Raw genomic sequence first — 27,344 nt, 5'->3', positions numbered from 1 at the left:
TGACTGCTTTTCATATGTTGATCTTGTATCCTGTGACTTTACTGAGTTTGTTTATCAGCTCTTGGAAGCTCTCTTTGTATTTGGGATTTTCTATATATAGGATCATGTCATCTGCAAATAGAGATCATTTTACTTATTCCTTTCAATTGGATGCCTTTTGTTTCTTTTCTTGTCCAGTTGCTCTGGCTAGAACTTCCAGTACAGTGTTGAATATCAGTGGTGAAAAGTCTTGTCTTGTTTCTAATCTTAGGGGAAAGCTTTCAATCTTTTGCCATTGAGATTGTAAGCTGCAGGTTTTTCATAAATGCCCTTTGTCATGTTGAGGAAGTTCCCTTTTAGTCATAGTTTTCTGAGTGTTTTAATCATAAGGATGTAATGGGATTTTGTCAAGTGTTTTTCTGTGTCCATTGAGATCATCATGTGGATTTCTTTTGCTTGTTCTTTTAATGTGGTTTATTATAAACTACCCTTGCTTTCCTGGGATAAGTCCCACTTGGTCATGGTGTGTAATCCTTTTAAGATGTTGTTAGATTTTTTTTGGTACTGTTTTATTGAGGGTTTTTGCATCTTTAGTCTTAAGGCATACTGGTCTGCAATTTCCTTTTTTTCTTTCTTTTTAAAAAATATATTTTTGTTGATTTCAGAGAGAAAGGGAGAGAGATAGAAATATCAATGATGAGAGAAAACCATTGATTGACTGCCTCCTGCGCGACCCTTACTGGGGATTGAGCCTGCAACGTGGGCATATGCCCTTGACTGGAATTGAACCCGGGACCCTTCAGTCTGAAGGCTGATGCTCTACCCACTGAACCACGCCGGCTAGAGCTTTTTTCTTTCTTTTTGTAAGAAAGCTGAGTACAGCTGTTTAATTATTTTTTGTAAGAGAAGAAGCAGGGGGTGTGGTGGGGGGACAGAAACACTGATTTGTTGTTCTACTTATTTATGTTTTTATTGGTTGCTTCTTTTATGTGCCCTGATTGGAGATCCAACCTGCATCCTTGGGACAATAATCTAACCAACTGAGCTACCCACCGTGGCCTGAATTTTCTTCCTTCCTTCCTTCCTTCCTTCCTTCCTTCCTTCCTTCCTTCCTTCCTTCCTTTCTTTTTTATATAATATATTTTATTGCTCTAACTGGTTTGGCTCAGTGGATAGAGCGTTGGCCTGGGGACTGAAGGGTCCCAGGTTCGATTCCGGTCAACAGCATGTACCTTGGTTGCGGGCACGTCCCCAGAGGGGGGTGTGCAGGAGGCAGCTGATTGATATTTCTCTCTCATCGATGTTTCTGACTCTCTATCCCTCTCTCTTTCTCTCTCATCGATGTTTAAATTTTATTTTAAACATCGATGAGAGAGAAACATTGATCAGCTGCCTCCTGCACACCCCCCTCTGGGGCTGTGCCCGCAACCAAGGTACATGGATTTTGTTTGGTACCTCTCAGTCCGCAGGCCGACGCTCTATCCACTGAGCCAAACCGGGTTCGGCTAAAATATATTTTTATTGATTTCAGAGAGGAAGTGAGAGGGAGAGAAAGATAGAAACATTAATGATATGGATCATTGATCGGCTGCCTTCTGTGCCCCCCACAGCCCAGGCATGTGCCCTGACTAGGAATCGAACTATGACATCCTGGTTCTTAAGTTGACGCTCAACCACTGAGCAACACCAGCCAGGCCTCCTCTTTTCTTTTAATGTCTTCTTGATGGCATTGATTGCTGTTTTAGGTCTATCCCATTTTGGCTGGCACCTGGATATATATCACATTTGCAACAGTACACAGACATTCTGCCAAGAATTGAAGTCTCTTGTTCAGAGCTGAGAAGGAGCTTAGGAGCCAATTAGTCCAATCTTTCCTCTTTTGATAAGGAACCTGAGATATGGAGTGAAATCCAAGGCCCACAATACTGAATTAGGCTGGAGAGTCTGAGGCCAGGCTTCAGAGTCGGGTGTCTCCAGACCCCTGCTGTCACTTTAAAACTCTTCAGGTGCTTCTCTTCAGGGGGCAGGAAGGGAATGAATGCCAGGAGGACTGAATGGGGAATTACAGCCAAGCGGTGGTCTCCTCCCCCTATGCCTTGTTCTGTGTCTCTGGAGGGTGTGAAAGTCCAGAGGCCCAGTTTCTGAGGTCCTGTCCTCTGTCCATCACCAGGCCTGCCGGGTTGGGAAAGAATCTCTCGTCAGTTGGAGCTATGTCGATCCTGTGTCATTGCAGCGGGATCCCCTGAGTGCGTGCTCTGGGTCGCGCTTGGGATGTCCAGGTGCCTCGTGAACCGGAGCGCCAGCTCCTCCACTGAGCAGGGATTTTGACCATTTCCTGCGGCTCACTCGTCTGCCCTCTTATCCAGGCTCAGGGAACTGGGTGTACTGAGGAGCTGACCGTGAAGGCCAGGTACCCCAGTGTAGCCCTTTGGCTCAGAAATGGGTGAGAGCCAACAGCCTCTATGCAGCCATCAGCTGACTTTTGAAATGATTTTTCTTTTTTTTTTTTCTTTCTAAAGTTTTACATTATGTCTTCTTTTTTCCTTTTTTTAAAAATATATTTTATTAATTTTTTACAGAGAGGAAGAAAGAGGGACAGAGAGCTAGAAACATTGATGAGAATCATCAATCAGCTGCCTCTTGCACCCCCCCCCCCCCCCCCCCCCCGAGGATGTGCCCGCAACCAAGGCACATGCCTCCGACCGGAATTGAACCCGGGACCCTTCAATCCGCAGGCCGATGCTCTATCCACTGAGCCAAACTGGTTTCGGCAGAAATGATTTTTCTATGACTATCAAAGTAACTTGTAGAAAATCTATAAAACCAAAGAGGAAAAAAAAAAAATAAGAAGAATCCAAGCTGACAAGTGTGCTCACATTTCTCCACATGACTGCAGTGGGCTCAGCAGACAGTTGCTTTAGTGGGAGAGTCAGCAGAGGGGGTGGAGGGTAGTATGGGCCCTAGAAGCCACCAGGCAGGTTCTTCTCCGTGGCCCCAGTTCAGCCTGCTGGCTGCAGTGGATGGTGAGAGCCTCGGGCTGGACCTGGCTGTTTGGTCAGCCAAGGGCCTTTGCTGCAAATGCTGCTGCTCCTCCACTGCCCTGTGGCGGATCTTTTTTTAAATTATTATTATTAAGGTATTATATGATCTGTGGCGGATCTTTTTTAATTATTATTATTAAGGTATTATATGATCTGTGGCGGATCTGAAACCTACTTGGCCTGAGCAGCACCCGCTTGCTGCCGTCTTCTCTCTGGAGCCCAACAAGGAGGCAGAGTCACTCTTCTAACTCAGCGTGTGTTGTGGTTTTGGCAGTGAAGGGTCGAAATTGAGAAGGTAGAGCCGACTCATGGCCTCACTGCCACGAAGAGCTCATCTGTTGTCTCTCTAGACTCACTGGCTGCTCACCTCTCTGCCACATGGTATTTCTTCTCCATATTGCTGCTTTTAGAGGGACTACATAATTTTCTCCCTAAGCTCCTCGGATATATCCTGCTGCTTGAAAAGAGAGCCCTGCCCTGCTAGGTAGCTCAGTTGGTTAGGGCATCGTTCTGATAAGCCAAGGTTGTGGGTTCAATCCCCAGTCAGGGCATATACACGAATCAACCAGAGTATATAAATAAGTGGAACAACATATCCATGTTTCCCTCTCATTCTTCCTCTCTTCCCCTCCTTTTCTTCCCCCCTTCCTCTCTCTAAAGTAAAAAAGAAAGAAAGAAAGCACAAAGAAGAGGAAAGAGCCCTGATGGAGACGTGAAGTGTAGGGAAGTTTAGCTTTGTCTATTCCAGTCACCTGCTTGGGGGTGAGTGCCCCTGTTGCCTCACTCCCAGGCGTCCAAGGCAGCCTGTATGTTAGGTTAGTGGTTCTTAGCACCACCTGATCTGTTATCAAGAAGGAAACAAATGCTCACTTCCTTTCAGCTCAGCAATCCCAAGTAAACAGGCTTTTTAAAAGATAACAAGTTTCTTTTTTTAAAAAAAATGTATTTTTATTGATTTCAGAGAGGAAGGGAGAGGGAGATAGAAACATCAATGATGAGAGAGAATCGTTGATCAGCTGCCTCCTGCACACCCTCTACTGGGGATTGAGGCTTCAACCCATTCATGTGCCCTTGATCGTAATTGAACCTGGGACCCTTCAGTCCATAGGTTGACGTTCTATCCACTGACTCAGACCAGCTAGGGCCAGGCATTTGTTTTTAGGTGTTCCAAGATCCAGGTCTTCGAGAATGACTTGCTTTCCTTTATTAGATTCCGATGCTAGAAGAGCCTCCAGCGCATGCACTAATGGACAGTCACCCAACAGCAGCCCCTCCAGCTCTGATCAGGTGCTCCTTTGATCCTGGTCCGTGGCTGCACTGAGGGCTCTCTGGACCATGTCATGTGCCCTTGGACAAATGGAAACTCAGAGGCAGAGGTTAGATTTGAATCTGGGTCTGTGTGATATATTTGCTGTGATGGAGGTGTATTTCCTGTTCAGATGTTTGTGCAGAGTGTAAATGTCAGGGCTAGAGCAGAGCTGGAGAAAGGCTGCTACTTACCAACTGACTGCCTAAGCACTTGGGCTCCAGACTTTCCACGTGGGTCTCAGAGAATTGCCCTTTCTCTGGTGGCTCGTTGTGTTGGGCAGTGTCCTGGGCAGCTTTGTCCCCAAGTTCACTATGTTCTCAAGAGTACTTGGCCTTTTCCATGTCTCTCCATTCCCACTGCTCCCGGCCTGTCCAACCCTATCATCTTCCAGTGGATGATTTTGGAAGCCTCCAGTTTTGCCTCTTCAATCCCGTTTCCAAATATCAACTATTTGATTGGCTCTATCCTTTCTGAACCACTTTTGCTTCTCTTTGACCTCCCCTGAAACTCAGTCTCCTTAAGCAAGCTTGCAGACTGGCTAGCTTCAGTCTCCTCTGTTTCCTGCTTCAGCTTTGGCTCTTTTTAGGGCTGCCCAGGGTATGACCCAGCTACACTGAACTTCCTTCAGTCCCTTGACCGTGGGACTGCTTTCTTGCCTCCGTGTCTCAGCACATTCTGCTGCTTCTACATGGAATACACTCCTCTTTATCCTCTCATCTCCTTTACCAGGTTTTGGCTCAGCCTTCACTTCCTCTGGGAATCCCCAGGTCAGTATGTCCTGATTCTCTGGCCTGCCCCTGACTTGACATTGGAAACTGTTGAAGAACAGGGACTGACTCCAAGCTTCCACCCTTGTGTTCCCAGCAGCATACTAGGCACAGAGGATCTTTGTGGAATGGGTGAATGATTGCAAGGGTCTCTTATCACACATATTTTTACTGAATTATTTAACTTTAGTAAGGACTCAACAGCTCCCAACAACCCATGTATTTTCAAGTGCCACCAGAGATTAACAGAGGAGCAATAGTGTCAGGGTGACTTTCTAACATCATTCTTTCTGCTCCTTAGATGCAGAGGTATTGCTGTATATGTCCAGGAGAACATTCTTGGGTTTGGGGTTTTTGTATGGCCTTTCCTTATTGTTTTGCTTCATTCTTGGCAGCATATTGGAGAGCTGGGACCACATTGGTCCAGAACTTAGCAAAGCATTACACATTACCCATTGCTGATTGAGAGGAAACTTCAGGTTTGCTTATATTTTTCTTGAGTGGATGGAGAAGTGAACTTCCCTCTGCCTGGATGTTACTTGCTTTGTGGTTGTAAGTCTTTTCATCTCACAGCTCTAAAGTCAAGTGGCAGTAAGAGGGGGGAATAATACTAGGGGTGTTGCAGCTGAGTTCAGGGCTCGCTTATCTGTCCCATAGCTCTGTTATGACCTCATAGCAGCTAGAAACTGAGGTTCCAGCTAGAAATGTGGCTGGGGGAGAGCCTGTGACTTTGCTGATAAGGTTCTTCACCAGCCCGCAAGTGGACAAACCTCAGGGACTTGTTGAAGGTCCGTTATGTGCCCAGTACTGCTGTGACTGCTTTTTCTCTGATGGCTGGAGCTTCTTCCTGTAGCGCCTGCATCCTGAGGTGGGTGGCAGACGTTGCATCTGTTCTGTCCACTGTGACATAAGACATAGGGTTGGGGCCAGTAAACTTAGGTTCCATCTCTTGTGCTTGGATGTTTGGGTTTGAGGTGAGAGCAGAACATTGATCAGCTGCCTCCTGCACACCCCCTCACTTCTCCACATGCGTCCTGACTGGGAATCACACCAGCAACCCTTTCGTGGGATGACGCCCAACCAACTGAGCCATGCTGGCCAGCGCTGAAATTATTTTCTTAATTTTCTTTATATATTGTTCAGTGATAGTGTACAGGAACACAACTACTTTTTGTGTGTTAATTTTGTATTCTATTCTTAGAAGATGATGACTTATTTCTCTTATTTTTAAGGTTTTTTTTTTGGGGGGGGGGGAATACCTCACCATTTCTTTGTGCACTACAAACATTTAGATTTTAAAAAAATTTCATTTCCTTTTTTGGCCTGCACTCTTCTGGGTGCACTGAGATATGCTTGGCAGAAATGCCCAGCTTGGGCCCTACCTTGCTGTGGGTGGCTTAGTTGTTCAGGCACCTAGGATGAGAGGAGTGAGAAAGTGGGTCTCGGGCCTCACACATCACTATCCCCTATTTTGGGATGATTGGGGAGGCCAGCAGTGTTTATGGGGTGAGGGTATGAGAAGAAGCTCTCTATGAGGATCTTGAAGATCCTGTAGAGACTGCCTGGCTGTGCTTTTTCCATGTCCTGGTCCTTGCTGCACAGTGGCTTGTCCCTGTGGCATTGATCTTGCATTGCTCTGCCAAACACTTCACTAGATTGAGCCACTTACTTTACTATATAGTAAGCACTTCTTGGGAATAGATTCTGCCACCTCAGCTGGAGCCAGAAACAATGGGAATGGAAGCAGTGATTTCAGGAAACTTCCCTTTGAAATTTGAAGCCAGTGGTTCCTGGTTACAGGTACTACCTCCTGATTCTTCAGCTGCTTAAGACATTGAGATGATTTCCATTGGAAAATCAAAATGTAAAGGTTCTCCAAGAACCACTAGTATGTTGAAAGAGTCTCTACATTCACTGTTTCTCCTATTTTTTCTGTGTGTGTTTTTTTCCAATACGTATTTGAGAAGGGAATTGCATAATCATTTGTTAACCAAACTTTTGTGTGTGTGCTTTTTTGAAGGTACATGGGAATAGGACTCTCGGCTCAAGGTGTCAACATGAACAGACTTCCTGGTGAGTCACTGGTTAGGAGATCATTTGTGCTGCTCTCCTGATCCATTCTGTGCTGAGAGTCATGGTGGCAAGCCAAGAGGCTGGAGAGGACTTTGCAAGCCAAGCCATTGGCTAGAGGGTTCTAAAAGGTGGCCATTGGGCCAGGATGGTGTGGGCTTCCATTCCAACAATTAATTGACAAGTGATTGTCACTCATGGAATTTGAACTGTTTGCAGTCAGAACCAGTGACCTGAGCTTGTTGTCAGTGGGGGACACACCTCAGTAGCCTTCACTCCCATTGGCCTTTGCTTAACCGGCCTGGCACTCAGGCATAGACGGGGAGTAAGACTACTGCCAGCACTGGCTCCTTTGTTACTTCGCCATGTTAAAGATCAAAGTCTTTATGTGGCCTCCCACATGGAACATGGTGAGGCAATTTCTTAATAAATGGGCGGATGTGCACGAGACTTGGGTCGGAAGCAGTCTCTGATTTGTGGGCGGCTCTGGGCCCTGCAGGTGTGTCTCCTCCACCATCAGGCACCCTTTCAGCTGTTCTTTGCCCAGTGGTTCATGCCCAGTCCTAGGCTGAGCTCATTTGAGGGGAAAGAAGCCCCCAGCAAAAGCTGGTGGGTCCCAGAAAATGGTCCTAAGTCCATTTGTCCCTTGGGCGGCAGAAGGTACATGGTGCAATCTGCCCTCACATGTCATGGGGACAGGCAAAGTCCCTGTCTTTTTGCCCTGGTCCTCTCTACTTTTGTGTCTGTGACACAGAGAAGGCAGCTGTTTTTTTCCAAAGAGGGAACATCACTTAAACTTTATATCTTTTCAGATTTTTTCCCAATAGACTAATTTCAAATACTCAAATACTAGACTTGTTCAGGAGTCAACAAATTGTTGGGAATGTGACTTTTTAAAGATTTTTTTTTTTTTTTTTTTTTTTTTTTTACGTAGATCTGGGTGAAAATTGGCGTTTTGCTATTAATCAGAATGTGTTTGGCATGGTTAGTCTCTGTATACATGTGGCTGTGATCTTGGTTATACAAGTCCCTGGCTTCGGCTGACTAGATGTGTCTATAGTGTCCATAGCTCTGCCTTTTCATGAACAAAGAGGTTAGGGAAATGATTTCTCATCAACTGACTCTTAAGCTTTTTCTTTTCTTTTTTTTTAAAAAATATATATGTTATTGATTTTGTACAGAGAGGAAGGGAGAGAGATAGAGTTAGAAACATCGATGAGAGAGTCATCGATCAGCTGCCTCTTGCACCCCCCCCCCACTGGGGATATGCCCGCAACCAAGGTACATACTCTTGACCGGAATCGAACCCGGGACCTTTCAGTCCCCAAGCCGACGCTCTATCCACTGAGCCAAACCGATCTCGGCAAGCTTTTTCTTTTCTAAGTGTGGTCTTTGCACACTTTGATGAGGGAGGAAAGAGGCTTTTATGCTTATTATAAAAAAATGTTTATCATCTGTAATTGGATGGCACTTGAAGCAACCCTGAACATTAGTTAAATAATTTTTTGTAATCTTCATAAAGGAATACCATGCAGCCATAAGAAAATGGGGAGGGTCTTTAGGTACTGAGTTGGAGTAATCTGTAAGATATATTGTTATATGAAAAATATAAAGCACCCTGGCTGGTATGGCTCAGTTGGATGAATATTATCCCATGGACCAAAAGGTTGCCAGTTCGATTCCTGGTCAGGGCATATACCTAGGTTGTGGATTCGATCTCCGGTCAGGTGCAACCAATTGATACTTCTCTCTCCCCCTCTTCCTAAAAAAACAATAAAATATATTTAAAAAAATATAGAACAGTGTATAATATGTTACCAAATGTGAAAAAAGAGAGGGAAATGAACATATCTGTCTCTGCTTGTGCATGCATAGACAGAATATCTTTGTAAAGCTACAGAAAAATTTGTAATATTGATTGTTTTTTGGGAAAGGATGGTAGCTAGGGATAGGACTGAAAAGGAAATTTTTCACTCTTGAAGCATTCAGATTTTCATTCTTGTAATATATTTTCTGTTTTAAAAAATAATAGTGAAATTAAGACAAATTAAACAAAAGCAAATGCCCCTGCATTAAGAAGCCCTCACACTTTTTTTTCAAGTGGTTTTGAAATGCAGTCTTTTACCATGTGCTAAGCTTGATACCTGAGTTCCACTTGCTCGTTCTTTAGTGAGAGCTGTTTGCGCTTACCCCATGGATTTGGGATCCATAGCGTGGAGCAGACGAAGTGGGAGGGGTTCGAGATTCAGGGTGATCTAAATCCCTGGCTGGCTCCTCATCTGTTTGCCTTGGTTATAAGATGGGGCTCTAGGACGGTCAGAGGCTAGCTGTTGGTTTTGTGTTTTGACATAGTTAATGCAGAATTGTAGGAAATTCATTAGGCCGTTGTGAAGTCAGACCCTGTGCAGGTACAGGGGGTAGGCTATGGGGAGAAGGTGCTTTGAGACAATGGCTGCGGTGCTTGACCCACACTAACACATCAGGAGTGGTGGCACTTTTTTTACATCCTTCCCAGGGCTTGCTTTTTTTTTTTTCTTTTGGCAAGAGAAAAAGGCCTCAGTATTCTGTGGGTATTGCACCTGTCTTCATTTTCACTGTGCCAGCTCCTGAGGGTTTCCTTCCTGCCATATGTGATCATCTCCCGGATTTTTCCTTAAGGTGGAAAGCATGAATCAGATTGCATCCATATAGGGATTCTCCCTAGGATACAGGGCAGTTTGGCTGGGAAACCTGGCATGGGATAGATGTAGAGATAGAGGGGAGGACTTCTCCAAGGAGTGAGGGTAGGCCTGCCACTGTTCATCCCAGTGCTGGATTGGGAAGATCAGAATACCCTTTGGTGCTTTCCATCTCCTGGGGTCTCTTTATTTTTCTTTAAAAACAGTTTTAAATTTTTATTTATTGATTTGAGAGAGAGAGAGCAAAAGAGAGAGGGAGGGAGAGAAGAAAGGGATGGGGGGGGGAAGAGAAGCATCAATTTGTTGTTCCACTTACTTATTGTTTAATTATTGTATGTGCTCTGACTGGGCATTGAATCTGCAACCTTGGCATATCGGGATCACACTCTAATCAACCAACTGAGCTAACAGCCAGAATTCTTTTTCTTTCTTTTCTTTTCTTTTTTTTTTTTTTTTTTTTTTTTTTTTTTTTTAATGAGCATATATTCTTCAAAACAGAAAGTATCATCATTCATAAACAGTGGGACCTGAAACTACTTGCATGTATTTCAATGGGGAGGTGAGATGGAGGATGATAGAGCTAAAGTCTTCTTGCTAGTTGCTTCTGATTTCCAAGAGGCTCTTGGTTGAGGTGAAGGCTATTTGGACTGTTTGGCTGTTTGTTGGTGGGAGGTTAGTGATGGTGATGGGCTAGGCTGGGTCTAGAATTTGAGATTTTGGTATTAGCCTTAGATGAGATGTTTGAGGGTTGATGTATCTTCTTGATAAATGCAGGTGTGTTTGGTGGCGGGTTGTGCTGGGGGTGATCTGCAGCCTCACAGTGGTGTTTCAGCTTGGTGTTGAGGGGCAGATAGGAGTTTGGTATGTGGTTCTGGGTGATGGAACTGTAAGGCCTCTAAGAGTGAAGCCGTTTAAGTGTCTAGTGTGGTAGGTTGGCTTCCTGGGGACAGTCAGGCGAGCCAGTTGAGGAAAGAATCTTGTGTCCCATGTCAAGGGGCTTGGACTTCGTTATGTAGGAATTAGGGGGTGGGGGCTGCAGGAATGTTTTGAGCATAGACCAGATGTGATCGGGTTTGCTAATAAGCATCTAGTTTGGGAGTGCACTAGTAGTGTGGAGGAGGCCTTCCCGAAGGGCTGATGCTGGGCTGGGGCTCCTGGGCAGTAAGAACTATTAAGAGCTTGAGCATGTCAGAGGACTTCAGGAGGTGGCTATAGAAAAGACTCCTGTTCCTTATTCTGATTTTTCACAGAGAGGAAGGGAGAGGGATAGAGAGCTAGAAACATCGATGAGAGAGATACATCGACCAGTTGCCTCCTGCACCCCCCCACTGGGGATGTGCCCGCAACCAATGTACATGCCCTTGACCGGAATTGAACCTGGGACCTTTCAGTCCGCAGACCAACGCTCTATCCACTGAGCCAAACTGGTTTCGGCCTGTTCTTTATTCTGAAATATTTAATTGGAAGCATTTAATCAGAAGTGGACAGTTAAGTTTATAAATTCCTATGGGTGTGTATACTGAGATAACTCCATGTGTCTGTTTTAGTTGAGAAGAATTCTACCAGGTCATTGGGAGGAGTTCCTTATTTTCATGGTTGTATAGGTAGATAACTTTCTGTTTGCAAGTTTAGAAAAATTTATCAGTGGATCCATCAGGGCCAGTTGGTCTTTTAGAGAGGACAGTAGGGTTTACAAGTTTTTAGAAGGCTTTCCCTTCCTCTTTTGTTAGCTTGTTCAAATAAACTGTTTCTTGTGGCATCACTTTTAGTATATTCTGCTTTGACCATATGATTTTCTTAATTTATAGAAAAACTAGAGGCTCGGTGCATGAAATGCATGGATGGGGAGGGGTCCCCTCAGCCCAGCCTGCACTCTCTCCAATTCAGGACCCCTTGGGGGATGTTTGATTGCCGGTTTAGGCTTGAACTGGTAGTTGGACATCCCTCTCACAATCCTGGACCACTAGCTCCTAATCGCTCGCCTGCCTGTCTGCCTGGTTACCCCTAACTACCCCCTCCCCTCCACATGTGTGATCGCCCCTCACTGCCTCTGCGTGCCAGCCTGATCACCCTAACTGCTTCCTCTCCCACTGGCCTGGTTACCCCCAACTGCCCCTCCCCCTTTCCTCCAGCCTGGGCAACTAGTTTCTCTGGTTTCTTTTGGGTTTTGTTCCTGATCAGAACTGACAGTAGCTGAAGCGAAGTAGGTGTGGAGGAGGTGGAGGCAGTTCTCACCTTCCCTGCAGGATCCAGAAGACTCTAGTTTGGCCTCTGAATGGTTGGGTGTGCTTTGCCAGGCCCTGCAAGAGCAGTTAAAGGGTAGCTGGTGGACCCCTCAGGCAACTCACTCCTCTGTCTCCACTCTGTCTTGGAGCAGCTCACCCCCCCAGAAACCTCAGAGCTTTGTGAACCGACTTGCCCAAAACTGAGGTTATCTTCCTGCAAAAATCAGACCCGCACCGTTCCCTCTCTGCTGAAAGTCACTATCCACCCTGGTTCCCAGGTGTGACTCCTCAGATATCTTCATGCTCTCCTTTCCCTCATCCCGTGGTTCTGCCTGCCACTCCCCAAATGTCTCTCTAATCCGGCCCCCTTATCTGTTCCTCCTGTCATTGCCTCCATCGGGCTGTGTCCATGGCCTCCTGATTGAGCACTACCTTAGGCCTCTGCTCTCCACTTGGTACTCTCTGCCCCTTGCCTGCTTTGTGCTTCTGATCCCTCTGGCCCGAGGACACAGACTCTGCAGGCCCTGCTCAGTTTCTTCTGCCACCTCTGCCCTCCACACACACCACATACCAGCATGTCTGTGTGGAACCCCAAACATGCTGCAGACATTCCCTACTCTGCCCCTTTTTGTCCTGGCGTGTCCTTCCTGCCTGTGACCCTCTGTGCGACCTTGACTGACCCCTTCAGCCCTGATCCCATCTCTGTGATGATACTTGCCACCTGCCTCATGTGACTTTTTTACATTTACCCGGCATGTCCTCGCTGGGTTGTGGGCTTGTTCAGACTTGGACCACATCTTTTTTATCATCACTCTCCCAGAGTGAGCACAGATACACTTGGGCTGTGAGAAGCGGCCATTCCTGCGTTTTGTTGTGCTCAGTGCAGTGGCTTTAGCAAGCCAAGTGTGGTGGAACCAATCTTGGGTCCGGTCCCCACTGGCTTGCAGCTTGCCTTCAGCCAGAAGACTTCTGTTTGAAGCTCAGCCTTCCCACACTGCCCTAAGGCTTGTGGAGCTGATTGTGTGTGAGGTCTCTGTCCCCACCTTCTACCTGTAGGGGGATGACAATCCCCCCTTCTCTGTATGTCAAGGCTCATTGTCATTGAACCAGTTCCTGGCTCTGGAGCCACACTGTCTACATTTGCGTCCTGGCAGCTGTGTTACCTGGAGCAAGTTACTGCTTTGTGCCTCAGTTTCCCCATTTTAAAATGGAAGTGATATTAGTACCTAACTCATATGGGATGGCTAGAGGATTAATTAATTCCTATGTAGTGCTTATAATAGTGCCTGATTCAAACAAAGGGTACATAAATATTAGCTATAGTTATTGAGAAAGTTATTTTTTTCCTACCTGACGAAGGAAGTACCTGTACATTTAAGGTTCTTTTATGAATGTTTATATATCAGAGCAGTTAGCTGGATTCAAAACTACATTTTCTCTCCAGTGCTTATGTTTTCTGGATTTGAGGAGACATGTTAGCTGGAGTTGAATTTGGAGAAAGGACAGCACGCAACCAAAGTCAGGATGTTGATGTTTCAAGTGTTCTCTTGTCCTGGCTCAGCCGGAGCCTCTAGGGCGGTCAGGGGCAGAGGGCTGTGTGCTGGCTGCGGGGCAGATGGTAACAGAGTGCCTCTCAGTGAGGCTGTGGTGCTCAGACTTTCCTGGGAGCAGATGGCATGTCTTAGCTTGCAGGGTCAGAGGTTTCTGTTGGAAGATGTGGAAGCTTTATTGTTTACATTTCGTAAGGTGTTTTTGGCCTCCTTAAGCATGAAACCAAGGAACAGGTGTGGCCCTAAGCAAGAATGTCAGAACCCTTGGCTAAATGGCATGGAGGCAGGGCAGGGTGATCTGCAGGCAGGTGAGTGTACCTGCAGCCCCACCCATCGGTGAGCTGGCAGCGAATGGCAGGGGCTGGCATCCTTGGATTGGGGAAGCAGGCAGGAAAAGGAAGGGTGTGGGTAGAGTGTAGGGTTTTGGCTTCTCCCAAGCTTGGGTGCATCGAGGGGGGCGAGGTTAGGACAGATCTTCTTTCTGGGAAACTCAGGCTGTGTAGATAGGCGGCCCGTCTGCATCAGAGCTGGGCAGCCGATAACTCTCCTTTGCCGTTTCTGTGGAGGAGGCAGCTGTTCTCTTGGTGTGGCATATAGTAATTTTAAATGTTTTTATTTTATTTTATTGATTTCAGAGTGGAAGAGAGAGGGGGAGAGAGATAGAAACATTAATGATGAGAGAGAATCATTGATTGGCAGCCTTCTGCACACCCCCTTACTGAGGATTGAGCCTGCCACCCAGGCATGTGCCCTAACCGGAATCAAACCACAATCTTCTGGCTTATGAGTTGACGGTCAACCACTGAGCCACACTGGCCAGGCTGGCATATATTACTTTAATTACTACAACCCCTCAAAGGAGAACCCAGGCACATTGGCGTATACTTTCCTTGAACTATTGGAAAAGAAGCAGCAATAAGAACCACAGCTGGAGGTTAGGAGTGAAGGGCATTGTCCCTGAAGCGGATGCCAACCATGCCTTGGGGTGGGGGTGGGGCAGAAGGACTGTGCCTTTTTTCCACAGTATGATCCTGTTCAAATGACCATCTTTTCCTTCCCCGAGAGCTTTTTACCAAACTTACTGTACTCATGCTATTAAGAGCATGACCCCAGTGTCCTGACCCCTGTGTTTGCACCCTGCTTCAACCGGGTGGGACACATTCTGCAAACAGCTGATATTTCACATCTGCCTGTGCCACGGGAGAGCAACAGCAGATAGCAGAGATCAGACAGAACAGTGGGGGTCTGTGCCAAGTTCACGAGGACCTAGCCTACCCTCTGGAGGTGGTGTGACAGGCACTGCCAGTAAACAGCAGGGTGTTCCTTTCTCCCTATCCTGGATGGGTGTCTTAGTAGCAGGCGGCTTTGCGTAGTAGATGTCTCAGAGATTATTAGCACGTAGGTGGGTTTCCTGTAGACTGAAAATGCTATTTTTGTCTGCATCCACCAAAGAGGTACTGCTTCTGTCTCACTCGATATAGGCTGGTACCCTTGTTGCTCACAGCTGATGTGCCCGCTCTCTGTCCACCATTAACCACTGCCTCTCTCGGAGCATCTTTCATCTCAGAATCTACAGTACTTCGCAGGGGTCTTCTCTGGGGTTGCTCAGTCCCAGTCTCCATGAAGGAAGCCATGCTTCTTTCCATCTGGGTGGGCTGACCTATCAGGGCCCCAATGGACATCTGTGTGTACCTCCTCCTGACCTTGGCAGAGCACCTGGGAACAGGCCTTGGAATGACGGTAGGTGCTGTATAAGCCTCCCAGGTGAGTGCCAAGTGGGTGGAGGAGAGAAGCCAGTTGGTGATGGCCCTGAAGTTCAAGCCTGTCGGGGTCTCAAGGCGGCCCTGCCTCGAAAGGGAGCAGCCAGGAGATTCTCCAAAGCCACCGGGCAGCTGCCCAGGACGAGGGTCCGTGGGAAGATAGGTTGGGGTTTGTGTGACTGGGGCTGCCCACCCCCTTGCTGCCTTTTTTACTCTGTTCCTCTGTCAGACATCCTTGGGAAGAGACCTGGATGGGGTCGACACCCAGAGGCCTTGCATCTCTGGCAACAGGCTCTATCTACTGGTCAGTCCAGAACAGAGGGTGGGCCCAAGGACTAGTAGCTGGTCAAAGCCCTTGGTGGTCCACGTGATGGTTAATGGTGCCGGTGTTGCAGGACCCGCCATGGCCCATGCTGCAGAACTTGTTTCTTGTAAGAGGCCCGCTGCTCCCCTGCTGCTCCTGCCTGGGCCAGCAGCCCTTGGACCTACGGCCAGCTGAGCCTGGGTTCCTTTCCTGTGGGTCACTTCCCTCACCTCCAGGCAGACCTGCATTACCACTACATACCAGGGCTGCTTGGAAGCCTTTTGAAATGACGCCACTCAGTCAGACCTGGAAATTACTTCTCCTGGGCTTGGTGTTTCCTGTCCTATTTTCTTCTTCCAAATACACAGAGGTAAAGATTCTGTATTTAAGGCTATTTTTCAGGGCAAGTTAAGTTTTTTGAGATAAGAGGTTTCATCGACAGCAGAGGGGCCAGTTCTGAAACCCGAGTTTGTCAGTCTCTGAAAACAGATTCTCAAGTGTCCTCCTGTGTGGCTGGAGGCTGGGGCCGCATCAGGGTGGAGCTGAGTGGGGACCAGTTACTGCTCCACCCTTTGCCTTCCTAGTGCTGGGCAGAGGGAGACTGTAAAGGGCCCTGGAAACATGGAACACTATGTCTGAGCCTCCTTTTGGGAAGGGTCTTGTGCATGTCCATCTCTCAGGATCTGGCAATGTCACAGGCTCCTCCATTACCAGGGGGTTACCTGCCCACTGACTCTCCCCGAAGGTTCACAAGGAGCTCGGTATAAACAAGGAAAAGCCAAACCCAACCCCAGAAGAGACTCTCTCAGCCTGACTCCGCATGGATGACAGACCCAGCCTGTCCTATGAAACCTGAGGTGTAGGCGAGTAGCCTTGCCAGATGTGCCAGATGCCACATGAGCCATGTCCTAGCCAGACCCAGCTAGACTCATCTGGCTGCCCCTGGGCTTCTTCTGCCATCAGGTGTTTGTTTCTTTTGCGGCGGGGGAGGAGTGTGACTTGTGGAGGCCCCTTTACATGCAGGTGCTGGTGTGTAGTCCCTCACCATGCCCAGGTTTCAAGTTGACACCTGGCTCTGTGTCAGATAGGGCCTGGGTGCCCCTACGAGGGCAGGCTCCGCCTGGTGTTGGCTCCCTGCCTCAGCATTTTTCCCTTATTGCCATGGCCTTTATTCTGAGCACCATGAAGAGAAGGATCCTGGGAATCCCCTGCTTCTTTGTCCTAGAGTTGCCCGAGGCATCGTTTTAAGATTGTGTTAATTCTGGTCCCATGGCTTGGGGTAACAGCCATGTAGGTATGGGGATAGGCCTTCCCTGATGTCACCCTACAGCATTTGTTGAATGAAACACTCGCTTTTGCTTTCCCATTATCCACTGTTGAGCTATTCCAGGCATTGCTCCTGTCAGGGTTTTAAAGATACTTGAGGGTATGGGAAAGGCATCTATCTGATCGATTCCTGGGGGGAGAGAGCTGTGAGTGGGTAACCACCCTGAGAAGCAGCTCTGCCATGAGGTCCTCCATGACATGTGCACTCTCTCTTAAGCAAGCTAGCCCAGCTCCTTTCCTCCATTGCCAGCCTCAAGAGTAACAATCGGAGAGCCACTGGGCATGGCTCTTGAGCTCTACTAAGTGCCCGAGAGTCAGGTGGCCTCCCCAGGAAATGAAACCAAAAGAGTGGAGCAGGCCTGGGCTGCTGTTGGTGGGCTGTCAGGAGAGGTGGATGATGCCTAGCTCCACCTGTGCCCGCTCCTTAGGGAAAAGGGGAGAAGGGAGTCTATAGAATCCAGGCTTGATCACTGAGCTCATGTTAGAGATGGAGAGGGAATGAAAACTCGCAGGTGAGTGCCTTCTGTTGGCTGGTGTTCCATGTCCATTTTTATTTAAGCCAGGAGAACTAGAGGGCTAAGAGGTGACAGAATGGGGAGTTAAACCCAAGTCACTTTGACCTCAGAATCCACTGATGACCAGGATCTATTTATTGGGGAGAGATGGCTGGTTTGGATAGCTGTTAGGCTATCTTAATGAGCAAGACATGGGTTGGACTCTGTCCTGGTCAGCTGTGGGCCAGGACCAGAAACTATTGGGCAGGCACAGCACCGGCTCCCTCCCAGTGTTCTGTGATAATATGCTGATGATGTGAAATCTTTCCACTTGGCAGTAGGAGTCCTCTTTATTCCAGCTGAAAGGGACTGAAGCTCTTGATGTGTCCTGGTAGGTGGGAGTGGCATAGGGTGGGTTCCTGGAACAGTCATGCTGGAGTCCCTGGCAACCCCCATGGGGAGTCTTCTACTCTAGGACACTAACTGGGGGTGGCATCCGGGAGTGCCAAGGTGATAAACCATTTCCTCAGCCACCCCCACACTTCTGTGACTGGGACTTTCCCTCTGAGTGATGATGGAAGGGGAAGTGGGTGGTGCCAGAGCATCTGAACTGGGCACTGGGGCCTCCTGTCTGCTGGCCTGAATGTGGCTTGGCTTCTTATTGCATCATTGGCATCTGATGTGACAGGGGATAGGCTTTTCTGTGGGGGCGTCGGGCTGGCTACTCATCAGTTATTTCTGGGAGTGACAGGCCCATTCTTTTTGAAGAGGGAAGAAGGGTTAGTAGGGTGGCACTCTCTGTCAGTGTCGTCCCCATCTTTGCAGCTCTAGACATCATCTGATCCAGAGCCACTGGGTCCTGACTCCCTACAGGGCCTGACCCTGGCAGCTGAGTCCCCTTGTTTTCTTCTGGCCCTCACATCCCGCTGGCTCTGGCCCTGTGGTGAGGGTTACAGTTTTCATTCCTGGGTCCATCATTCCAGCCTCACATGGGGCCCATCCAGAGAGGGGTGACTACACATGCTGCCAGGGCCCACAGGCTTCATGCAGCCTCTCAGTGCCTCAGTTTCCTCACCCCTCAGATGGGGATTATCATACCTACTGATTGGTTTGGAGGCTCAGAATGTTTCTCCCAAGTAGACACCTATGGCCCTTTGATGATGATGTCTAATTGCTACCCCTTCATTTTGTGGAGAAGGGAACCAAGGTCTGAGGAGATAAGTGACTGCCCAGAGCCTGCCATCTTGGAGGGACGATACTTTTAGGCCACACTGGCTGCCCTGGCACTCATAGCTACAGTGTGTTTTTCTAACAGAGGCCAGACCAGTCTGTAGGACCCTAGCCTGAGACTGACAACAACTGGCTACAAAATGTACAACTGTGGCTAGCCTTGGCCTTCGGTTTTTCTCCTGGTTGCCCAATTTCTAAGAGCAGTGGAGAGAAGGTTTGTCGAGGGTGGGGTGACTGAATTAATTTACAGTAACTTCATGCCCTTTAACAGCTCCTCGTCTATTTGTGGCTTCTGATGCCTTTCTCTTGTGTTTGTTCTGACCTTTCTAATCTTTGAGTAGCCAGAATTTTACTCCCGTAGGGAAAACAGACAGCCATTGTGTCAGGATGACACAGTAGGAAAATCTTCAGTGACTTCATTTTAGGTATTCCGTGCACACCACTGTTTGTTTAGTGAGTGTGTTCCCCATCGTAGCTTTGCTACGTTTGGGATGAGCCAGTCTTCTCACCTGCCTTGGATAACCACCGGCCAGACATCTCATACTTAATGTGTCCAAAAGTCCTGCTACTTCTGCCCATCTTCCCTGTTCTTAGTAAATGGTACTAGCATCCACCCATTTGCCCAGGAAAAAATCTGGGAGTCACCCTTGTTTCTCTCATGTCATTAGCAACCACATTCAGCTGACTCTGCTCGAGTCTCTCCTGTCACTCAGCTTCAGCCTTGCTAACTGCCTTTCTGTTTCTCTTTCCCTTTACCCCCAAAGTTCTTCCTTCTGATTCTCTCATCAAGCAGACCTCTGCTCAGGGATCATCACTCAGTAAGCTAATTAGACAGTTTATCCTGGTCAGTCCCCATCCCCACTCCCATTTCTAGCCCATTACCTAGTTTTGTTTTCTTCAGAGCACATTTTACCTACCAGTTTTCTTATTTGCTTATGGATTTTCTTATCTCTATATATAAAAGCCTAAGCAACTATGATGATTGGATGGTCTGAACAACCTATGACATGCACTGGCAACAAGGGGGCAGGCGCTCAATGCAGGAGCTGCCCCATGGTGGTCAGTGCACTCCCACAGCCAACCTCCTGCTGCCTGCTTACCTCCTGTGGCCCCTCCCCCCAGCCGGCCAGCCCAATGGGCCTGGTCACCAGCCAGGCAGGGGTTGGATGGGGGATCCCACCATGCATGAATTCGTGCACCAGGCCTCTAGTATATTATATTTTCTCTGCTCCCTTACTACCACCCACCATCCCCTGTCAACCTCATAAGAGTAGATCTGGACTTGATACCTTTCCTTTCCAGGGGATGGGAATTTAGCATAGTGGCCCTAAAACAAGCTGCTGCTGTAACCACTATTACTAAATGAGGTGTATAACAACTTTCTGTTTTAAACCCCAAGCTGCCTTTCCCACACATACATATATACCTATTTATACACAGAGACTCTTAATTGTGTTTGGAAAAATAGTGGCTCTCAGATGATAGTTTCAACTGAAGATACATTACAGCTCTGATTTTCTTGGAAAAGCTTTTAACTTCATAACTTAAAAGCTATGAAGACATGAGGAGACAAGGAGCTGAGGTGTTGCTTCTCTGCACAAATCTTTCCAGATGCTCAATAACTTTTGTAGCCATAGGGGATTGTATTAGTATCCTCTTGCTGCTATACAGTAGTAGTGGCTTATAGTTCTGGAGGACAGAAGTCCTAAAATCAAGGTATCAGCAGGATGATATTCTTTCTGAAGTTTTTAGGGAAGAATTTGTTTCATTGCCTTTTTTTTAGCTTCTAGAATCCACCTACATTCCTTGACTCATGGCCCCATTCTCTACCTTCAAAGCCAGCAGTGTAGCATCTTCCATTTTCTTGGCTTCTATCATTACATCGACTTTTCTGACTTGACCTTCCTGCTTGCCTCTTACAAGGATCCATGTGTTGCATTGTGCACCCCCCATAATTTAGGGTAACCTCACCATTTCAAGAGTGTTAATTTACTCAGGTTACCCTCCTCCCCTTTTTTTTTTTAGCCATGTAAAGTAGCATATCACAGTTCTTGGGACTAGGACAGGACATCTTTGGGAGGCCTTATTCAGTGTACCACAGGGATTGACTTTTCTCCCTTTGGGTAAATCTATATAATAGATAAATCATTTGGGAATTGAAAAAACTCACACAGGAAGTATATGTATTTTCCAGCGAAACTGTGGTGATGGTGAATCCTGAATTGACTCTAAATAAATTTTTTTGTTTTTTTAATTTAATTCTTCAGTTAAAAATTTTTTTAGATCCAATTTATAGTTAGAATTAAAAATCTAAAAATTCTGTGGTAGTTTTGTAAAAATAATTCTATAGTTTATTTTTGAAGGAAACTATTCAAAATATTTCCATTTTTATTTTAGGTCTTTGAAAATGTAAACATCTGTTGTTTTTTGGTGAAAGTTATTGAGCTCCCATTTACGGACACAAAAATATCTCCCATATTTCCTTGAGTCGCTAAATAGGAAGTGGTTCTTTCGGATTATTTCACTAGCTTTGATAAATCAAATGGCCACATTATTATTCGTTTTTCTAGAGTATCTACAGCTTCAGACTGGTAGAAAAACTACAAAAAGAAAGCCTTCCAGCTCATGTCTTCTACCTTATAGATAGTAAAGCCTGCATAAAAGATGTGCCACCCAGGATCATCCTTGTGGGGAAAAGAAGTGGGGTGGGGGTTGGGTGGAGATGTGTCCTGGTCTGCTGGGTGAGGCAGGAGGGTGGGTGTGCCTTGGAGAGAGCAGAGATGGCAGTTGCAGTCCTCAGACAGGAAGTACCAGTCAGTGCCTGTGTCTCCTCTAGGGCTGAGCCTGGGCCTTCCCTCATTGCAGGCCTGCAGGCCCCCTGACTCACTGCAAGGCAGAGGTCCCAGGTCCATAGCTCCCTAAAATCAATGCATCTGACCACTCTCATGGTGATGGGGCAGGAGGTTGGGTGCTTCCACTGCCAGGCTAGTCACCACCCTGAATGGGACAGTACCTGTGGCAAGAAGAATATGGATTTGGAACTTAAAGATTTGGGTTCAGCCTGGCCAGTATGGTTCAGTGGTTAAGTATCAACCTATGAACTAGGAGGTCACAGTTCAATTCCCAGTTAGGGCATATGCCCAGGTTGTGGGTTCGATCCCGAGTGTGTGTGTGCCTGGGCCCTGTGGGCTCCCTTTCTGTTCCTTAGCCTGGCAGGCAGGTAGGCCCCTCTGCAACATACATCCTCCTATTCTACTTGCATTCATGCCTTTACCTTTACTTCTCCCTCCTGGAATGACCCCCTTCATTCTCTCCCCTGTATAAAGCCTTGGTACACATTGGAGGTCTCACTTCTGCTCTCATCATTTCTATTCAGCATTGTATTGGAGTTCTGGTCAGTGCAGTAAGTCAGGAAAAAGAAATAAAAGGCATGCAGAGTGGAAAGGAAGAAATAAAACTGTCTTTATTACCAGACAGTATATATTAAAATATTCTGAAGAATCTTCATAAAAGCTACCAGAACTAATTGGTGAGTTGAAAAGGTTGCAGGATATCAGGTGAACATATAAAATATCAACTATATGTATGTTTTTAATAGTGTTATTGAGATAAAATTTACGTATCATAAAGTGTATCCATTTAAAGTGTACAATTCAATGGTTTTTAGCATGTTTACAGAGTTGTACAAATTATCATAATCTAATTTTAGAACTTTTTTATTACTCCAGAAAGAAACCTTGACCCCCATTTCCTCATCCCCCAAAATATTTTGTTATAACAGCAAGAAACAATTGAAAATAAAGTTGAAGTATTTAGAGATAAATTTATCAAAACATTGTTGAGAGAAATTAAAGAAGACCTAAATAAGTGGAGAGAGGCCATATTCCTGTGTTGGAATATTCAATATTATTAAACTATTCTCCAGATTGACCTATAGATTCAACACAATTCCAGTCAAAATCTTAGTAGAAATCTGAGACATTGTTCAGAAAATGGAAAGACAGGCTATAGACTGGGGAAAAAATATTTACAAAACACACAAAAGAATTTAGATCCAAGATGTATTTAGAACTCTTACAGCAATAAGGTACACAACCCACTTTTAAAAAAGGGTTAGCCTGCCTGGTGTGGAACCAACACTGGTTCAATTCTCAGTAGGGCATGCCTGGGTTGTGGACTCAATCCCCAGTAAGAGGTGTGTAGGAGACCGACGATGGATGATGTTTCTCTCTCATCGATGTTTCTATCTTTCTTCCTCTCTAAAAAATCAGTGAAGACATATGATTTATTTACTTTTAATATATTTTTATTAATTTCAGAGTGGAAGGGAGAAGGGAAGAGAGATAGAAACATCAATGATGAGAGAGAATCATCGGTTGCCTACTGGGGATCTAGCCTGCAACGTGGGCATGTGCCTTTGACTGGAATTTAATCTGGGACCCTTCTGTCCGCGGGCTGACACTGTATCCACTAAACCAAACCAGCAAGGGAAAAACATAATTTTTAAAAAGGGGTTAAAGATTTAAACAGTTTAATAATTTTTTAATAAACCAAAGGTAAATAAGTATGTGAAAAAAGGTTCAACATCCATGGTCATTGGGAAAATGCAAATTAAAGCAAAATAGTATTAAAACCCTATTAATTGGCTAAAAGAAGAAAACAGAGACAACTGACAATATCAATTGCTGATGAAAATGTGGAACTCATGTACATTGCTAGTGGGAAGGCAAACCAGTACAGCCACTTTGGAAAACAGTTTGGCAGTTTGTTATCAAGTTAAACATGTACTTATCTTATAACCCAGCAGTAGCCACTTCTAGGTATTTACCCAAGAGAAATGAAAAACTTATGTCTGTATGTAAATATGTATTGGTTTTATTCATAATAGCCAAAATTGAAAATGACTTAGATGTCATCAACTAGTGAATAGACAGACAAACTGTGGTATATCCATATAATGGAGTGCTATTCAGCAGTAAAGAGAAACAAAATACTAGTACATTTAACAATGTAGATGAATCTCAAATGGAAAAAAAAACCTAATTACAAGATACTCCATTTTCTGTGATTTCATTTATGTTACATCTGGAAAGGCAAGACCGTAGGAACAAATCAGGGACTTGGGGGTAGGTGGAGGGGGATTGACTACAAAGAGGTAGGAGGAAACTTTTTGGAGTGATTGAAATGCTTTATATCTTGATAGTGGTGGTGGTAACATGTGCCAGCATTTGTTAAAATCTGTTAAAATTTAACTGAACTATCAGTTAAAATGGGAGAATCTCGTTACATGTAAATTATACTTCAGTTAAAAATATTTTTTTCATCACTTCTCGGCTTTTTGGCTAAGATCAAGTATAAAAAAAATTTTTTTAACCCACCATGATACACCTCAGAGCTCATTTCAAGCCCCCTCTCCTTGAGAATTTCCCTGACCCATCTTCTTGTTGCATGGACTTCTAGTAAGTCCCTTCCAGGTCACTCATGTGGTTCCTGCTAACCACAGCTTGGGCTGCTTCTTCAGTAGGGCTGTCTCAGCTCCTCAGGGATAGTGAGCTGCTGGACTCACTGCTCATTTGGCACAGCCAGACCCTGTCCACAGTCGCTGTGAGAGGCCAAGAATGCTGACTGATGTGGTGGTGGTAGGCTGGGGAGAGGAGTTCAGACCTGGGTGAGCTTCTGTGGCTGTCTTGCTTCTCTCAAGTACCTCTACTCAGCTGTGACTGCTTTCTTCTCCCACAGGTTGGGATAAACATTCCTACGGTTACCATGGAGATGATGGGCATTCCTTCTGCTCCTCCGGAACTGGTCAGCCCTATGGTCCCACATTCACCACAGGAGACGTGATTGGCTGCTGTGTCAACCTCATCAACAGCACCTGCTTCTATACCAAGAATGGCCACAGCCTTGGTGGGTACATAGGGGAACTTGAAGGTTTGCCCTGAGGAGCCATTTTGGTTGGTGAGAGGCCCAAGTACAAGCTTTGAAGCCAAAGCAGTGTTACAGATCCTTTGCTGAGTCTAGGGAACTGCAGCCATTTCCAGGCACTGGAGCCTGCAAGGTGAAGGGAGGGTTGCATGGGCACTCCCTTTGTTAATCCATCCATTTAGGATCATCTGTCAAGCCCAGTGCTGAGAGAGCAGCATTGTCGTGGTCATGCTCCTGGCCTGTGTGATATTTATTGGAGCAGGGTTTGGGGTTAGTGAGAAGTTTGAGGGTCCCAAATACATACTTGATTGGTAATGGTTTGCATGCCCCTGGCCTGGGCCCAGCCTTTGGCCTGCCCTTCTGGCACTCAGGGCGATGTTTGCTATGGAGCAATATTAAGGGCTGTTCTGGTTCAGGAGGTAAACAGACAGGCTGGAGTCAGATGGGGTCGGGTCTCTTTCAACCTGTTTATGGTTAATAGATAGCAACCTGGACAGACTTAAATTTAAAAAGGTCCCTTTGGCCCTAGCTGGTTTGGCTCAGTGGATAGATTGTCAGCCTGCGAACTGAAGGGTCCTGGGTTCAATTCTGGTCAAAGGCACATGACCTAGTTGCAGGCTCAGTTCCCCCAGAAGGGGGTGTGCAAGAGGGAGCCGATCAATGATTCTCTCTCATCATTGATGTTTCTGTCTCTCTCTCCCTGTCCCTCTCTGAAATCAATAAAAATATACTTTAGAAAAAGAAAAAGGTCCCTTCGGTGAAACTGAGAAGGATGGACTGATTGGTGTAAGGGCCAGCAGAAGAGGCAGGTGGCCTGAAGCAAGGCAGTGGTGGATGCAGGAAGTGGGAACAGGGGTGGCCTAGCAGGTCTTAGTGACAGATGGGTGCCTTAGCAAGAAGGGCAGATGGGAAAATGGCTGGATTCGTGGTGATATCAACTGGGATTAGGAACTCAGTAGGAGCAGCAATCAGTGGAGGGTGATGGGGCCCTGGAGAGTCCCTTGGAAGAGCCATCCTGTGCACATGTGGAAATTTAGGGATAGAACTTAAAAGAAAGGGAGGATGGCTATCCTGATGACAAATACCAAGGACTGACTGGTATTTGGCCCTGAGTGAGAAGAGCCCTTGGCCATAGTGGTCCTGTGGTGGTGCCTAACGTCTGGGCTTTCCCGCTTTCCTGCAGAGATCTCTAATTTGGCACAACCATACCAGCCTTGCCAGGAAAAAAGTTGGGTGTTTTACTTGGAACTCAACTCCTAGGAGAACCACTTCCCTTGGCTTGAGGGGCAGTTAAAAGGAGGTTGCCACTCCCCACAGCCCTTCAGTGGCTTTTCCAGGAGCTGAGCCCAGGCAGAATCAAGGGACCTGTTGGAAATGGGGTTTGCTGGTGGCTGGGTTGAGTGATCAGGAGCCAGCATTCCTCAACAAGGCAGTCAGATGCCACCGTCCGGAGTGGGCATCGAGAGCACTGCACAGACGCTGCGTAGCTGACTCAGGTGCACACCAGAGAAACGCTTCTCTGAAATTCATGGCCACCTTGCTACAGTTGCTGGTATCCCACTGGTGAGGCGCTAGTAGCTGAAGGAGAAGGCCAAGGTCTCAAGATGGCTCCTCCCTCCCCACTTTGTTCTTTGACTTCAGTTATTTCCTAGATCTTGGTTTTTCTGCTGTCACAGTCCCAGGAGTCACTGCTATGGGTTCTCACTCTTGGGTAAAGAGCACCCTCTGTATCCAGGCCAGTCCCTTCTGCTCTGGATTCCTTCCTTCCTTTATATTCTTCCAGCTTGTCCATACCTTGGTCTACCTGGCTATGGGACCTACGTTTTGAGATATACCCTACTGTCTCCTGTGTATCTGCTCCTCCCTCTAGGCCCTAAATGAGTACCAGGGCCCATGAGCTCTTTGTCAGATCCCCAGGTCCATAAGGAGCTTACGGCTACCTTAATGTCAGTCCAAACTCTCACACTGTTTTTATTTTTTTAAATATATTTTATTGATTTTTTTACAGAGAGGAAGAGAGAGGGATAGAAAGTTAGAAATATCGTTGAGAGAAAATCATCCATCAGCTGCCTTTTGCACACCCCCTACTGGGGATGTGCCCGCAACCAAGATACGTGCCCTTGACTGGAATCGAACCTGGGACCTTTCAGTCCACAGGCCGATGCTCTATCCACTGAGCCAATCCAGTTTTATGTATATTTATAGATTTAAAAATTGGAAGATAACAAGGGTAGGGCTTGAACCCTTTCGCCTATAGCTTGTTCGGGGTAAACACCAACCATGCAAGAATCACTTTATGTTATTTTGAAACTCATGTTTTTCTATCTTGTCCACAAGGATAGTACTGAGACCTTACTAAAAATGATATCACCTGTCCCCTGCATTTTCCAGATCATGAAATTTAATAGAAAAGCAATGAACTTGGAGTGATAGACTACTTGGCGACTCTTCTAATGACCTTGTTTCCTTTTCACAAGCCAGCTTATCAATAAATGTGCTTCAGAATCTCATGTAGGATGAATGAGCCAATCACTGCTCTCTAATCCCGGAACCTTTTCCCCTTTATAGAGGAATGATGTTTCCTGGCCTCCCCGTTAATTTCATTTATCTTATTGTCCTCTATCATAGCACCCTCCCTTTATGGCTTTGAACAGTTGTCTGTGTAATGATTAGTTGCATGCCATCT

The 27,344-nt window shown here is 46.3% G+C and overlaps 1 protein-coding gene across 2 annotated transcripts in view; it reads left to right on the top strand.

Annotated features, from left to right (window-relative positions):
* Window positions 1–27,344, top strand: part of RANBP10 (RAN binding protein 10) — a 54,374-nt gene that overhangs the window by 11,566 nt on the left and 15,464 nt on the right. The window contains exons 3-4 of one of the 2 annotated variants that reach the window (XM_084861050.1): window positions 7,117–7,169; window positions 24,473–24,640. In XM_084861050.1, the coding sequence (XP_084717176.1) occupies window positions 7,117–7,169; window positions 24,473–24,640 (221 nt within the window). The remainder of the gene's footprint in view (window positions 1–7,116; window positions 7,170–24,472; window positions 24,641–27,344) is intronic. The other variant, XM_084861051.1, reaches the window with a different exon arrangement.

Source organism: Pipistrellus hanaki, assembly GCF_964339955.1.
Source record: "Pipistrellus hanaki genome assembly, chromosome: 15".
NCBI classification, from domain to species: Eukaryota; Metazoa; Chordata; class Mammalia; order Chiroptera; family Vespertilionidae; genus Pipistrellus; species Pipistrellus hanaki.
Note: the sequence above shows the minus strand (reverse complement) of the source record. Positions and strands in the feature narration are given on the sequence as shown.